Raw genomic sequence first — 17,650 nt, 5'->3', positions numbered from 1 at the left:
CCTCACCTCTGGTGTCCTCACATAGTAACTTTTAGGGTCTCACCTGTCACTATGCTAATACATACCAAGAGATTGTGTTTGACTGCTTACGGCTGTCTTTACGTGTGTGTGTGTGTGTGTGTGTGTGAGTGTGTTTGTGTGGGAGAGAGAAGAAAGATAGCAGGCTGTCACTGATGACTCTGAATAGGTCTGCTTTAATCTTGACTGGACTGCAATTCTCCTCACTGTTTCAGCCAGAGGGAAGACATGATCTAGTCTCGCTCTAACAAGCCCCATATAAGCCAGAAGAAAGTCAGCCAGGAATGCAAGAGCAGAAAGTCTGCTTTTTTCTCCCTCAATGATAAATTAATGAGGTAAACAATAGGAAATTCCAAGATTCCAAAGACCTTTTTAAAGTTTTAGTGGAATCTCTTAGCAGTATGTGGAGGGAGTATTTGTGACTGTCATTCAGATTTTTAAGTGGGTGGATTTCAGTCATTCAAACGGTGTCTTTAAATGACATGTTCCCACCAACAAATCATGTGTCTATTGTTATTATCATCCCTTTCAAAACTCCTACTGAGATCAGTGTTGTCTCTTATGAAACAGCACTGGGCCAAGAGATTTTCCTTGAAAAGCAGATGTATCCTGAAGAAACCGGGAGTAGATACTAGGGTGACCTCAGAGAAATTTCCTTTTTGAGATGGTCAGACCTGAAAGATTTATGACCTGCATATTTTTAAGATTAATACTGTATCACTGTCCGTTCGCATAGTAGAGTGCGAGAACAGATGGAGAATATGATTTCTGCTAAAATATACATGGTGTTGAACATTGAGCTCCTGAAGCAAACGAAAACAGACGAACATGAGAAACACATATTAGACCTATTTCTATCATTTGTGCTTTTGATCAAAGTTGTCACGTCTGGACATATCTGACAGGCTTCTTCTTCTCCTTTTTTTTTTTTTTTTTTTTGTTTTTTTTGATCAAAGTTATTTATTTAAGAAATGCTTATGAAATGTGCCCTCTCCTGTCTCTTAAAGGTGAAGCGTTTAATTTCTGTGTAAAACAAACACACAGTTTGAGCAGAAATAGACACTTCAGTCCAAAGTATACTTAAAGGGATTGTTCACCCAAAAATGAAAATGCTGTCATTTGTTACTAAACCTCATGCTGTTCCAAACCTGTAAGATCTCAAGTCATCTTTGGAACACAAATGAAGATATTTTTGATTTAAACCTGAGAGCTTTCTGATAGATAGATAGACTGACTGACTGATTGACTGATTGATTCCATGCTTATTTTAACACAAAGCTAGCCCGAGTGAGAGATGCATTGAACTCTAAAGGGGATTTGTGAGCGTTAACCACAACCATGACTGGCTCTAATGCGCTGCGTGTTTGGCTGTGTTCAGTGATCTAGCATGGATTTGTCTGTGACCTGTCTCTGTTTTGTAATTCAAGGGTGTGCGTTTTACCTCAGAGAAGAGACTGGAGGGCATTTTAAAAGGAAGCAGCCCACTGAACTGAGACCAGTGGGTTTGCTCTTGGGATCTTGCTTTTTGTTGTCTGCTCTGTGCTGTAAAAATAGCTCTATGCCCCTTTGTGTCGGCACTCTGATCCTAATGAGATGCCATCCATATTTTGGCTTAAAAATGTTTTATTCATTATCCCTTAGCATAGAGGGGAAATTTTCTTTCTATTCCTGATCACGCACAAGTGAATAAACATCATACTTTTCAGCATCTGTCATTTACTTGCAGATGGTGCTGGGGGTCATGATTGCTTAATACACACGCAGTTGTTAAATAATAAAGCTTTGAAATGGGAAGATGTACTCTGGCTAACTTTTTTTTTTCTTTCTTTTTGGTAATGGTTTGTTTGCAAGATGGATCACGTATTTAGCAGTTGATGTTTATATATTCATACACACACCTTCCCAATCACAGGACATTTTGTAAATCTGTTACATTTGCTGTAATGAAAGGGGAAAAATACTCCCCTGTTTATGAAAATATGACCACTGACAATCACCATAATCATTGCAAACTGATGGATCTTCTCCGATAGCACGTTTTGGAAATGATCAGATTGCCATTCAGCTCAATTTTCTTGACGGATGATCTTCTCTCGCCATAAAAGATTTCCGTTGCTATTGTGAGGCTGGCTCATATATTTAGGAGACATGGCCTTCTGAAAATCGATCAAAAGCCAATCAGTTCCATGCCTGCATTAATCTAATCTTTCTTCACACATCTGAGAGAAGACACACAATATTTTTAAAAAAAATGTGTTTATATTTCATAAAAGGAGGAAAAAAACACTTACCTTACAGATATATATTTTACAGTCTTAAAATGTACCTTACTTTTTATATATGCAGTGTATGCATGCAGTAGATAATAATAATAATAATAATAATAATAATAATAATAATAATAATAATAATAAACATTTAGGAGAGTAATTGTACCATACTTTTTTGATTTGTTTATTTTTCATAAAAAGAAGGAAAAAAAAACACTTGTCTTACAGACAGTTTTTCTAAATGTACCGTATTTTAACTGTATATGTTTGTGTGTGTATATAATAATAATGATGATGATGATAATATTTTAGTATTCTTTTAGCTACTTTAATACATTAAATAATAATAATAATGATAATAATAATAATAATAAATGTTTAGAAGTAGAGTTTAATAAAGTTTAATAATCTTCCCACCGTTTATATAATAATAATAATAATAATAATAATAATAGATTTGTAATTATAATTATAATTGTGGTGTTTTGTTTGTCAAAAAGGTAGAAAACAGCTTTAACATTTTGCTAAATGTGCCTTATAATAATAATAATAATTATTATTATTATTATTATTATTACTATCATTATAATAATAATAATTATTATTATTTTTATTATTTTATTTTAATCATGTTGCAGACATTATATATTATATACATTATATAAATTATTATTATTAGAATGATTAAAATAAAAATTTAATTAAATAATGTTTATGAATGTTTTATTATTATTATTTAATGATATAATAACAATATACACATATCCCTATTTTTAAATGTTGTTTCTAGACCTAAATAAAGTTTTCAAAAATGTCTTTAATGACTGGGTACCTGCATGAATTCCAATTTATTTAAATCTATTCCTTTTTATTTTTTTGACTGTGTCCTTTTCCAGTGGATCAGTAGTTGCAGTGGTTGTTATAATGCAGTGGTTCTCAACTGGTTTGGCCTTGGGACCCATGTTATCAAGCCACGACCCACTTGTTTTAATGCTTCTAGGCACAGCCTTCGTAATCGATATTGGTTTCTATGTGATAATGTCGTATGACAGGAGTTACCTACTCCCATTTAAAATAAAAATCCACTAAAACTGTGTTTTCGTGTCCCAATGTGCACGAATGGCTTATCAGTTAGAACCTGTGCCCTGGAGACAGGCAGCCAGAGGCTTTGAGCCGATGTTGGAGGCAAGGAGAGAAGGAAGACGAGGGGTGAGCCGACCTGATTGTCTCCGTGCCTCAGGGGCCCTGTTGGCAAGAGGCAGATGCCACCATGCTTTGACACAACCATTGGCCTCGTCACTCTTCCAGCGTCATTAGAGACACAGACGCAGCAGTATGTACTCTCATTCGAGGCCAGACGAAATACATTTTGTATCAAATAAGTGAGCTACATGCTTCATCATTGTGTGAGAGTTTAGTCTGTGTGTTATAGAGCTATATTGGAGTGTGTGATTGGGAATGTGAGTAGCCAAGTGCAGTTGAGATCAATTAAATCACATTACTTAATTCCCAGTTTTAGCAGTGTCTTGGGGTCCATACTTGCATGCGATTATCTGTATGTATATTACATTTCCCAGTGTGCCAGTGGAAAACTCACATGCTTACAGCAGACTCAAGCCAGGAAACACCTCTGCTCCTTTGTGCTCTGAAATGTCTGTTGCTAGGCAACATTGGCTTTCATCATGAAGACTCATAGTTCAGCAGAATAATGTCTCAATTACTGTTTTGATGACAGGCATTAGAACGGTATAGCAACCAATTTATTGGTACATAGCAAAAATGCGCGCTAAGGTCTGAAGACTTAACATGTAACCCTTTTTTATCTAAAAGTTAACTAGCGCCTGAAACTTTGATAGCATTCAGTCACATTTAAATTACTATATGCATAGGACAGATTGAAAGTTTGAAATTTGATTGAAAATGTATTATTTATTTCTTTATTACAAGTGAAATTATTTATTTCTGCTAATTGATGTACAGAACATAATTTGTTTGTTTGTTTGCTTGCTTGCATTTGGAAACAGTAATTATAAGCCTAATCATTACATTTATTTATTTTATAAATAAAAATAACTATTTATTGGACACAATAAATTAATTGCTTAATTACATTTAATTATTTTAATTAATAAAATGTCTTCATTTTTGTTTTAAATAGGGGATTTAAGTAGCAAAAATCATTATTAATAATATTAAGGGGCGGCTTCTCCAATGATTTGCGATTGGGCGATGCACCACCAAAGCGCGAAAGGGAGGGACTTTTTTTTCTTTCACATTCAGCCACAGTGTTACGCTAGCTTTCAATATTCTAGACTATTCAGTTGTCTGTTGAACTTGATCGACATCATGATGAACGTTACCTCAGAGCAGATGAAGTGAGTAATGTAAGTTAGCAGTGTAATGTAATATAATGCGATATAAGTGAGTAATGTGATTTAAGTGCGCAGTGTAATACAAATGAGCTGTGTAATAATATAAGTAATGTTGTAAATGAGCTGTGTAATATAAGTGAGTTGTGTAAATAGTGATTTATGTGACTTCAGTTATTTTTTATTTAACTGAAAATAAACATGGCTTCAGTCTTCATTTGCTGCCGAATTGTGTTAATGCGCATATAGAAACATAAGGAGAGCAAGAGATTGATTGAGTCAGTTTATTTTTAATGAATACTATAATAGTTCAGTTTCCTTTACATCTTTAACTAGCCATTAATTTATCAAATGAATGGGTGACCTTATCCTCATTAATCATGCAAACATTTGCCCCTCCTGAGAGAATTGGCAGGAGCCGCCACTGAATATTAATATTCATGTATTTGGTTCAGACACAGATGAATAGACTTATCCTCACATTTATTTATTTATTAATACATTTTTCTTCTGTTCCTTTATTAATTTTGGACACATCTTTACTTTATAAATGAAAAATAACTTTTCTAAAAAATTTCTAGACATTATTATTACATTATTATTATTATCATTATTATTATTATGTTTTTTCTATAGATTTTAGCAACAATACTAAGAAGTTATTTTTATCAATAAAATGAAATGTGAGGATTTGTCTGTCCAAAGACAAATGCATTATTATTATTTAATTATTATCAAATCGTTTTTCTAGTAATATCCATATGCATTGATAAACTTCTTTTAATGCGCTTTAAACTGAAGCGATTGAAAGGAGTAGAGTAAACTTGCCAATCTCTCGACAATGATGAACTCTGGCCTTTCCTTCTACTTCAAAGCAGCTAATCTTGCCACAGAAACTCTACTTTCTGATGCTAAATCGGGTCTTTGCACTCCTGTGCACATCTCCCTTGGCAGCACTTTCATGTTATTTTGAACAATTAAAACACCCGTGTCAGGTGTCAAAGCATGGCTCACAGCCATCACAGGGGGCAGCATGGATCAGCGAAAACATGCTCAGCTGAGTGGCAGCAGGGCTGATCTGGTAATAATTTGAGAGACTGCTCAGCATGTGTGTGTATATGTGTGTTTGTGCATATCCTGACTGAATGGATGAATTAATGAATTAATGATTGAACGAACGAATGAATGAATCCTGCTGATTTCATATTATGGACATTATTAACACAATTCATAACACATTTATCATTTTAAAACATCATTTATAGTCACTATGTAATCAAATATCAAATAGTCACTATGTAAATGTCTATAGATTTAATTATTTCTATGGTGAATAAGGGTTTTAAGATATTGTCTATATGACTTAAAGCGAACACTGCTTTAGTGGAGCATCTGCAGGGAACAGAGGAGAGGATCTAACTGACTGGAGGGTAGTAATGGGGGCTCTAGTGTCTCATTCATCTTTGTTGGACTAAGTGGACTCAACGCTCTGGAGAGTCTGACGCAGATGGAGAAAAGACAGAGACACATTGAAGTACTGCGCAAAATGAACAGGGCCTTAATTGAGCGAATGAACAAGCTAATGCTCCGCGGCAGAAAATCGTTGTCTCTTGGCACAACATTCCTTGCTTTCTGTGTGTACAGCCTCTGTAAGTGTGAACGGTTTGGCACATTCCAATTATTCTTTATTGCCTTCTTAACTTCATGTAATGGCTCTTTGATTCTTAGTTTTGCCTGGGTTAGTAGTGATGGGTGAATTCATGTATTGACTGTCCTGTTAAAAGGTATCAGAAAGTTATTTCTGGACTAGTAAGGCTGAGTAACATATAGAGAATTCCCAGTGATTTTGCTGGCGTATGGCAGTGTTTTAATGTGCTTTTTATTTGGCCTTTAAATTTCCTGAAAACTGTGTTGTAATCTTACAATTTCCAAGTATTAGCATTTAGACAATTACAAAAATAAAAAACATCTCTGATTTTTACTTTGGCAACAGTGGCATTCAAGATGTTTTGATTCACTTTCAGTCAATCGCTTAACTATTTATTTGGTTCATTTGTATTATGTTTTCTGAGAAATGTTTCATTCATTAACATGTCTTAGTACAGTGGTTCTCAACCAAGTGTTTAAATGTAAAAGGTATTTATTTTAATTGATTTTAAAGTGGTTATATGATGTTGTTAAAAAGAACATTATTTTGTTGTAATGAAATGTTTGCGGTTTAAATAAAAAAAAAAAATATATATATATATATTTTCCACATACTGTACATTATTGTTTCTCCTCTATACATGCCTTCCTGAAATGCATTGAGCAAAAGCTCATCGGCCTGAAAAGTGAGGTGTGCTCTGACTGGCCAGCTATCCAGTGCGTTGTGATTGGCCGAATGCCTCAAACATGTGACGGGAATGTTTCTCCCCTCACCATACTTTTATGACATGTCCCAGTTAGAACACAGGTGCGATAAGACAAATATAAACCCGTCAGAAACGAGGCATTTGTTGCATCAAGTGGGGATATATTTACTGATTATAATGATTTAACTCTCAAGTTACAGTATAAAAAAAGTTACTTTTTGTTGCTGGTTAATTTTAATAGAAATTATTAATATTTTTTCCCTGTGTTCATCTAGTGGAATACATTGAAACCGTGTACTCAAGTCTAAAAAGTATCCAAATTTCTTATCCCAACTTTTTTGTACTTCAAGATTGTTCTGCAAGCTAACGCTTGAACATCAGCACAGCAGGTTAACAAATCCAGTAACCATTTTCAGATCTTGACTGTTTCACCTCTTCAGCCATGCATGTTTATCCATGTGTTTTGGTTAGAACAGCATGTTATGTTTGTGTCCCACAGCGAGTTTCTAATTTTAAACCAAGTTTTTCCTCATCTCGGAAGTTCACTCTTTTATTTTTAGCAGAATTTGGATTTTTTTTACACTTAACAGACAAGCAACGGCTCCTCACAAACCTTTCTAGTTTTAAGCAGCTCCCTGGTGTGGAGCAGAGAGTGGCTCTTTTAGCACTTCCTCAGTCAGATGTCCCCAGTTTTGTCAGCGTTCCATCACAAGATTCCTTCCTCACTGATCCACAGAGACTTCTGATCTTGTAACAGAACTGCCGGTTCTAAAAAGTTGACTCAAAGGAGAAGATGCTGAGGAAATCGAAATGCTTTTATAGCCATCTGGCCTTTAAATTGCTTCTGAGGGTTTTTAATATTTTTTTTCTCAAACTCTCGCTTCCTTTTAGAACCTGGCAAATGCTTTTGGACCACGGCCTCTGAAGCATCTGTACATAAAAGAACACGCAGAAATGTTTGCATCTCAATTTTTCAGTAGATTAAACACTTAAGTATGTGCCATTTAGTGTCTCAGTGCGAAGCAGATTTAAATGAATTATGATGTTTGCTTTACATATTGTATTTAACATTTGAGATACTTCTGTCACTTGCTAAGAGGCTCATCATGTATTTATTCAGAGCTGTAAGAGGCAGCAGCAGAAAACTTACACCTCCATCTGCTCGCTAACCCTTCATACATCTCTCTCTTCTATTGTTTGGTTTCGTAATGCTGTGCTCCACATCCATGCTGATGCAGAAATGAAATGGTTTTATTTCTGCTCTGTTTTTATCTGGGAGGTCATGCAGGACTAATCGTTAACAGTGAGGCAAACAAAGGACTCTGTGCACTAGACAAGACTCTCATTGTTAAAGGAATAGTTTACCGCAAAGTGAAAATTCTGTCATCATTTATTCACTCTCTAGTTATTTCAAACCTGTATGAGTTTCTTTCTTCTGTTGAGCACAGAAGATGATATTTTGATATTTACCAATGTTGGTACACAAACAGTTTGGTTACAAAATGTCTTCGCTATATATTCGTTTGTGTTCAAATAATGATTGCTAGCCAGTGCCTTTCAAATGTTTGGAACAACTGAGGACATGACAAAATTTTAATTTTTGAGTGAACTGTCCCTTTAAGAGAGGTCAGGGTGAGTGTTACCTCAGACTCTCCTCTGTTCACCCTAGAGGACTGCAGCTAACTTTACAGTTAAACTTTAAGTGCACTTGAAAAAGGAGCTTGTGTGGCATAAAAACATTCACATTCCCAACAGACTCTTTCCCAAGTCCTTAGAATTACATATCTGCCTTTTTTTTCACAGCTTTAGTCTTTTACTTCACAGACGTTTGACAGATGGGCTTGTCTGAGGAATGCGGATGTGTCAGATGTGAGCTTCATGACTCTGAAATATTGACTGAAGTCAAGACTATCTTGTGTCATATTCATCTCTGCCAACAGAGATCTTGAGAAGCTAGTTAGATGAATCTTGGTCGATTCTGTCTATCAGGATGTTTTATCAATTTTTTTTTTAGTTCAAGCTTGGATGCTTCAACCAGAAACATCCTGCATCTATATGTGGACATTAGGATATATTTTAGAATTATTATTATATAAATTTTGTTATTATTTATTTCTTGCATTCATTTAATAATTAGCTAATTTTAACATTTTTAGCATTTAAATTTCATTGCACTCATGGTGAGTTCTAAGTTGACTCTGAAATGTATTTATGCAACTTATTTTCTTATGATCACTGTTTATTTATTTATTTTAGTTTTAGAAACTTTTTCCTTTAGCATTTTTATGATTATTTTTCTTTTTCTGTTTGCTTTTATTTAGGAGTACATTTTATTTATTTGACATGTTTATTTTATTATTAGCATGTTAGTTTTAGACCCCTTTTCGAAATGATTACTGTGAAACTTATCTTTTCCTTAATTTTGCATCTTTATTAATGAATTTATTTATTGATTCCTAGCTTGTTTCATAAATACATTCATAAATGTTTCCTTTTATATACTATTTCTTTTAGACACGGTTTACTTTTAATTTACTTCATTTACTTAATTAAGAGCAATACATGTTTATTTCACATTTATGTTTTTATTTGTGTATTCATTTCTTTATTAACGTTAAAGGAAAATGCCACTGTTCTTTCCTCAACTTAGACAAGTTGATACTTACCTCTCCCATCCAGTGCATGGTGCCAGCGTTTAGCTTAGCACCATTCATTCCTTAGAATCCAAACAGGGATGAATTTAGAAATTACCAAACACTTCCATGTTTTCTCTATTTAAAGACGGTTACATGAATAGTTACGTGACTAAGTATGGTGACACAAAATAAAATGTGGCGATTTTCTAAGTGGATGAAAAAAAAGATAACTATATTTTATATATATATATATATATATATATATATATAGAGGCGTGACGTGTGGGCGGAGCTAAAGAATCACGAGCGCCAGTAGGCTTTTGCGTCGAGAGCGTTTGGAAGATTTGACATTACCCAGAGCCATTGAAAAACATATTTAACGGCTCTGACGTTGCCTTGAGGAAAAAACCATCATCCAAAACAAACCATGGCTTACAGTCAGATTCAGTCATTTATTTATGATCCAGAATCAGATCCCGAGGCTGAAACTGAACGAGAGGAGCAGCAGCAACGACTCGCTCCGAGCGGGGCTCGAACCCGGGTCTCCGATGGGAGGCGGACGCAATAACAAGGAGGCAGAGATATTTGAAGCAGTTTTACTCACCGCCTGCGGTTCCAACACACGATCGTGACCCTTTTTCGTTGGGATTGCATCATCCTTAAGAAATAAACGATACGCAAATCCGTCGTCAAACTGGGCCTTGTTTGTAAAACAAGCATCTTTGAAATGCAGGGAACAAACACTTGCACAACTCCGTTGATGCTCTGTAAAAATAAACTCCGTCCACTGGTCCCTTAACGCTGTTTTTTCTTTGGTAATCTGTGCAGGGTTGTCTTGCCCTGGCAACCAAAAACACACTCCTTTTGTGACATTTCGCGACGCTCTCGCTCTGATCAGTGATTGTCTGTGCACAGCCTCTCTCTGCTCTGCTATAAGGGAGCGCGCGCTCTTCCGGCAAACGTGCCATATAAGGAAATTCCGCTCCATCTAACGTCACACAGAGCCATACTCGAAAAAAACTTTCCGAAACTTGTGACAAACCGGAAGGAGTATTTTTGGAACAGAAATACTCCTTCAAACGTACAACTTAATTTTTTAAACTTTGTCCATGTTTAGCATGGGAATCCAACTCTTTAACAGTGTAAAAAACTCAGTATGCGTGAAATAGCATTTCACCCCCCCTTTAAGATATTTATGTATTCATTCATTCGTTCATTCATTCATTCATTCATTCATTCATTCATTCATTCATTCATGCATGTGTTTGTATTCAAAATCTACTTGGTTTAAAATTTCCACATTTAAATGGCCATGATGCATTTGCTTCAACTCCACCATTATTGAAATAATAGATGCATGTTTACTGACTTGGGCTTTATAGTTTGACCATGTTTCATGGATGGGGTAGGACACAAAATGTCCTTTGCTGATGAGCGTACAATGACATAAAATGGTTCTTGCATTGGAGCAGGATGAACATTTTAGCACAGTGGCACCAGCAGACTTAATCTTGCGTGGGTTCCAGTAAAGGGCCATGTCAGGACTTGCGACATGGGAGAATGTAAAAGCCTGGGATGAAACATAGTTAATGCCAAGAGCCTTGAATTAAACATTGGACGTATGAAATATGGCTATCCATATGGGCTCCTGAGACCCTGGAGAAAGGGCCACTAAACATTAGAAGTGCCTGCATGCACAAATTTATACTAGAAAGATTGAAATGTGAACAGTTAGAGATACTAAAGAGGAAGAGGAACTAAAATGAATACTAAGTGCATTTCTAGGAGATGCATTTAGCTTTATTATTTATCTAGCTTTATTATCATTGCATGTCCTTGCAACAGAATGTCCTCATAGTTCTGTATCCTGCATGCAGGACGCCCCCTAATTTATTCATTACTTAGCATAAGATAAGTTTATACCCAAGCTTGACAAATCTCAGCGTGTTGCTTATTCAGCTCACCTCTGTCAGTCTTTCAGGTGTGTTTGCTAGCATTAGTCTGCAAAATCACACACACAAACATACACACGGCGTATTTCTATGCCTTGTTACTTTCTTCCAGCCTGTCAGAAGAGTGAAAGTGAGGCTTTTCAGAGCATGACGGGAGCCTCTTGAGGGAATTGGGCTCCACATAAACACAACATAAAGAGTTGATGAGGTTTTGATCTCAAAGTTGCCTGTTAGCGAATCCCACCTATGCTCCCCCAGCAGTGGTGAAGGGGGTCCACGTGAGAGAATGCGTGTCTGCTCATGGTGAGCAGTGGAAATGTTCTGTGTGCATCTGTATGTGTGCCACGGCCCACTGAGAAGCTTTCAGAAGCATAGAGATACCGTTAAGGGTCACACAGCATTTTTAAGCTCAGATTTTGGCCGTTTTGTGAGTTAATTAAAGCCACACTTTATGAAATAATTTATAAGCACATGTTTCAGTGTTCTCATTTATTGTTTATAGGGGTTTGTGTGGATATTACTGTCCACGGGACGCTCTCAGTTTCGTCTTTTATTACTGCTTGCTGGCAAGGGAAACATTTGCAATGTCTGTGACTCGCTACATTCATTAACCCATCCTGCGGGCATTTACGAGTTGCCGAAGGCTCTACCACTCTTTTTCTTGCTGTGAATATTGTTTTGGTTGCTATAGATGTAAAAAAAAAAAAAAAAGAAAAAAAAAGCATATAAGTAGACAACTTAAGGAAAAGCTTCTGACAACTTGCTAGATAATGTGTCATGGGGTAGGTTGTTTTCACTGAAATGCACCTGGCAACTTCCTTATTATCTCAATCTTTTCATAGGTTTCTATGGAAGTTTCTATATAGAGATAGAAGCAGTCAGCCAGTCATTATCACAGAATAAACCCCCGACAGCATAACCAAAGTCCCTGTTCGCTGAGTAAATAAATGAACATGCAGTAATAATTCAAAATTATTGAATTATCTGAGCAAAAAGATTTTGGAGTGAAATTAAACCATTGAAATTCGTTGCCAACGGTCAGACATTATGCAAAATAAAATATTATGCAAAAATACTGCATAGTATGAGGAATAATATAAATAATTTGAATTGCAGAAATCTCTGGAATAAGGAAAAAAAACCTGGGCATTAATGGGTTAAGTTGCAAAATTATTTTTGGTACACTATTGTTCAAAAGTTTGTGCTCTGTAATATATATACTTTTAAATAATTATTTATTATGTTCACTAATGCTCCATTAATTTGAACGAAAATTAAAGAGTAATATTGAGAAATATAATTTATTTCTGTAATGGCAAAGCTGAATTTTAAGCATAATTTCTCCAGTTTTCAGTGATTTGATCATTTAGAAATAATTCTAATATGCTGACTTACTCCTTATATGTTATAAATATAAACATTTCTTTTTATTATCAATGGTGAAAACATTTGTGCTGCTTAATATTTTGTAGATACCGTGATGCATTTTTTATTGATGAACAAAAATATCTTTTTTTAAAGTATTTATATAAAATATATTTATATATTTCTTTAAAAAAAAAAATCTTAATGACCTCAAACTATTGAAAGATAGTGTAATTGCATGATTTACCTCTTGTATCTATGTTGTGCATCATCCATACATTTTTTTTTTACATTGTTTTTGAGTAATTTTCCTTCTTTCAGTTCCACTGACTCTCCTCTCTGCCTCCTGGTTCAGTGTATATAGATCAATGATGCCCGAGAGAAGTTAGCAGCTTGTAATTAGTCTTACGCCTTTCTGGAGGAAGAAGACACATTCTGTCTGTTTACATTATTCATGCAGAATACATTATAGCCCGAGCTCCTTTATGCAACTGGAGATGTTCATTATGGTCAAGAACTGTAAAAAAACGTAACACCAGGGTTGAGACTCCTCACCAGAAATCATTTCAGCGAACACAGAATGTGCCAAGAGTTACGTTATTAAGGTTTACGACTTCTCGTATATCTGCACACAGCACTAATTCATGATGCCATTGTGAAAGTGTGATCACACAAGAAGCCTGAATCCCAATGTAAATCCACTGAGCATTGTCTAAAGTGTTGCATAATTTCCTTATTAAGTTATGATGTCATAATTTTATTGTTGACCATAATCAGAGTCTCTCCTGGCGGGAAACGTTCCTGTTTGATGGCGCATCCTCTTATTTTGTTTTGGCGGCTTTAATTGTTTCCCCTTGGGCTCTCCGCTGGCAGTAATTGTGAAAAATGAGCTGGTTTCTGTCTGGTGCCACTTTGCTCAGATGGCACCCCGTATAGGCATTAGCGCTCTTGTATTTAATTAAGATGTAAATGTGCGAGCTCGACCCCTGGATGGGTACGTGACATCTGAGGGACTAGCCACACATTTTCCCACCCCGTGATCAATTACTAGCGGTGCGCTAAAAGGATGAAGGAACTCTGGGTTATTTATTCCCCACAAGTAAATCAAGAAAAATCATGACAAACATAATGACAAAAGCACCGTTGGCCTTGTAACGCATTTAGCTGGACTGACCTCATTTACGTGACAGAGAAAGCGATTTTAGCCTTTGAAATGTAATTTGTTAAAGCTGTAGTAACTAAATTATGCGATCGTTAACAATAATGTTTTTTATTTATTTTTTTTTTATTTATTTTTTTTGCACTCTTTATCACTCACTTCAGCAACAGTGAGGTAAATATGTATGCTGATAGCTTGGATGTGATATTTTTTTTTACAGTATTTTTTACAAAAGTCTACAGTATCTACTTCAGAATTCATGTTTATTTCAATGTGTTCCTTTCTGAAATTTGCTGTCAGTTTCTGAGTGAAATTGTTTCAGAATCCTTTTTTTTTTTTAATCCACATAGCCTGCAATAATGTCATTTATTTATATTCTGAACAAGACGTTTTTCTATTTTTCTGTGACTGCATGTATTTTCCATGTACTCTTCCTTAACTTCTGCTTCCCACATGGTTCGAGAGGGCCAGCATGCTGGTAATCCTGCTGAACTGCGTTACTCTGGGAATGTTTCACCCTTGTGAGGACAGCCACTGTGACTCAGAGCGATGCAAGATACTGGAGGTAAGTCTCATACCTAGAATACACCACCTTCCGTAACCCGATGTACTTTAAATAGATCAAAGAACAGATGGTAAACAGATTAAAATCTAATTGGACACAGACTTGAAATGAACTCAGTGTTAAAATGAAATCCAACAACTGTTACAACTCAAAAAAAGGAGGTTATTTTGAGGTGTTTGTCGTCGTCTCTCATGGAGCGCTGGGTTTCTCTAGATATCCTGAAGCATGTTGTGTTGAATGACTTCCAAGAGACACAGGAATGCCCCAAACCACATGTGGTGATAGGCAACAAAGAGATCCTCGCCTGTAATTCAAAGCAGATCATCACAGCAAAGACACTGCTTTAGTTTAACATTGACTTGGGAACATGGCTCAGGGACTATGATTTCAATCTGCTAAATTCCTTTTGCTTTGTTTAGCAGTCGAGTGTTTTGCCCTAAGGATTTCAGCTTTGGATATTCTGCTATGGATGCCTTTTATCATTCTGGGACCCAGCAACCGCTCACTTTTGTCCTCCATGGAGGACATTGATATTTCATAAAAATATAAATATTGGGGACATTGGTGGAGGACGTTTTTTTCTTAAGAAAAATACATAAAGACTGCATTGTATTCATTAAAAATTACAGCAAAGACAGTTCTAATGTTAATATGTATTTCATTGTCAAATAAATGTTGTTTTGCTGAAAATTTGTACTGTAGTATAGGGACCAGTTCCCACTATTACCTAGTTTCTTATTATCATATTATTAACATATTGGCTGTTTATTAGTACTCATAAAGCACATTTTCTGCATGACCATATTCTACAACCCTAATCCTTGCCAATATTGAACTTAACAACTACCTTACTAAGTATTAATAAGCAGCAAATTAGTATGATATGGTTTGTTAATAGCAAAAGTTGGACCTTAAAATAAAGTGTGACCACTGGTTTTGTTACTAATAATATTAATACTAATATTAAAACAGGCATAAAAGGCCTTGGAAATTGAAGTGTGATATTACAGACAATAATTATAATAATAAAATACATAGTAAAGTGTTTTGTAAATTGTAATATTTCACATTTTTATTTTAATCAAATAAATGCAGCCTTAGTGAATGTAAGACTTCTTTTTAAAATATAAAAATCATCCAATATTTTGAAAAGTGGTGTCCACAAACTGATTTATAAATCAGTTCTGTTCTGTGTGAAAATAAGCATTTTGCCTGTAGTCGCATCTTCATTCTCTCCTGACAACCTTAACCTAAATGTTAATAAATAAAATAAAACAAAATATATTGTAATTTATGCTCCATATACTGTCATGAAGTGAATTCAAATGATAAATTCCCAAAACTTTTTTACAGGCTTTTAGAAGTTATATAACACTTTCAACCTCTCTTCCTCTCCATGTGATTCCTTTAATACTATGGGGGTGTCATAAGCGTTTGGAGGACTATATGAAAACAAATGAGCCTGAAATGGCCTGGCCCTAGAGAGGATTAAACCACATTAAATGAAGTGCTTAAAACACGACTTCAAAGCCACTCATCCAGGCAGCCATTGTAATCAGGCACTTCAGAATACAATGTGACTGATTGTGACATGAGGTGAATCGCCTCTTATTTCTGAGTTATTAAGCTAATGGTTGCTGTAATAAATGATACTAATCTGTGATCTTTACATTGTGACAGTGGGCCAAGTTCACTGTACATAGTGCCGGTGAGACCTGATAATATTCTGTTCAACGGCAAACTGTCACATCAATCTTATAACAATGGTGCAGTGGTTTGCCTCCGGACTGTATTTTAAAATCAATATTGACATACTTTTGACATATCGCTTGATTAGTGCACATTATTTAGTCCTATATATGTATAAAACACAAACACACACACACACACTTCCTCTCTTTCACAAACACACACACACACACACATTTCTATCACATGACACCGAAGGCTGGAGTAATAACTGCTTCAAATCCAGCTTTTCCGTCTCAGGAATAAATTACATTTTAAAGTATATCAAAATAGTTCAAAACAGTTATTTTAAATTGTAATAATATTTCACAATATTTCAGTTTTTACTGTATTTTTTAAATGAAGGCATCCTTTTGAATATAAAAGTCTTAGAAACACTAACAAAAAATCTTACCAACCCCATACTTTTGAACAATATTGTTTTTTTATTTATTTTTATGATATGAAAAAAAAAATTGCTTTTACACTTTAATGATTTAGGGTAGTATTGAATTGTATGGATATTGTTAGTTTGGCCATGGTTGAGGTACAGCTGAGGTATATCTATTTCAGAAATGTACTGTATATTGGAATACCCATGGTGCAAATTTACAGTGTTGAAACTGAGATAGGATTTAGAGGCGCTTTCTTGCTGTGAGTTTCCTGGAACCATCATCTTTTACTCTCCACCATGCCTGGGTGAGATTGCTTTCTTTCCATTGAAAAAGCCAAGTTTTCATTGGGATTTAATGGGAACAGATCAATTTCTTTGTTTGATTCTTGTTCTGTAAACTTGCGTTTTTCTGAATGATAGTAATTGAAACCCGTAGCGCAGCTAAACCCCAGTTATTGTGCATTCCCCACCCTGCTTCTCATCTAAAGAAAATGACCTGGGCCGTTTCATCTCTGAGATCTGAGAATTTACAGCGATTATCTTCTCCAACTGCTCTATCAAATCACTCTCCCTCTTGCCATATGGAAATTAGCGTGCTTTGCCAGAAATAAGATTGCAAACCTGGTCATCAGGAAATTTACAAAGACACACAATCAGCTCCCATCACTGTCAGGGAGACATGTCTGCTCCATAGCTTCCGTGACTTAGGTTAGCCCTTGGCATGAGCTCCAAAAGAACGCCTTTGGTGGATTAATGGAATTCAGGGAAATACAATAAAGCCGGGGAGCAGGTCTGCCATCTCTCTCTTTCTCTCTGTGCCCCTTCTCTTCTGCCCACACA

General features: G+C 35.5%; 1 protein-coding gene across 7 annotated transcripts in view; it reads left to right on the top strand.

The window, feature by feature from the left end:
* The window catches only part of cacna1g (calcium channel, voltage-dependent, T type, alpha 1G subunit), a 211,777-nt gene that overhangs the window by 78,987 nt on the left and 115,140 nt on the right, over positions 1–17,650 (top strand). For all 7 annotated transcript variants that reach the window (XM_026276274.1, XM_026276275.1, XM_026276272.1 and 4 more), the window contains exon 3: positions 14,577–14,688. In XM_026276274.1, coding sequence (XP_026132059.1) covers positions 14,577–14,688 — 112 coding nt within the window. The remainder of the gene's footprint in view (positions 1–14,576; positions 14,689–17,650) is intronic.

The sequence above is a fragment of the Carassius auratus genome, chromosome 12 (assembly GCF_003368295.1).
Source record: "Carassius auratus strain Wakin chromosome 12, ASM336829v1, whole genome shotgun sequence".
NCBI lineage: Eukaryota > Metazoa > Chordata > Actinopteri > Cypriniformes > Cyprinidae > Carassius > Carassius auratus.
This window is presented reverse-complemented; position numbering and strand designations above follow the sequence as displayed.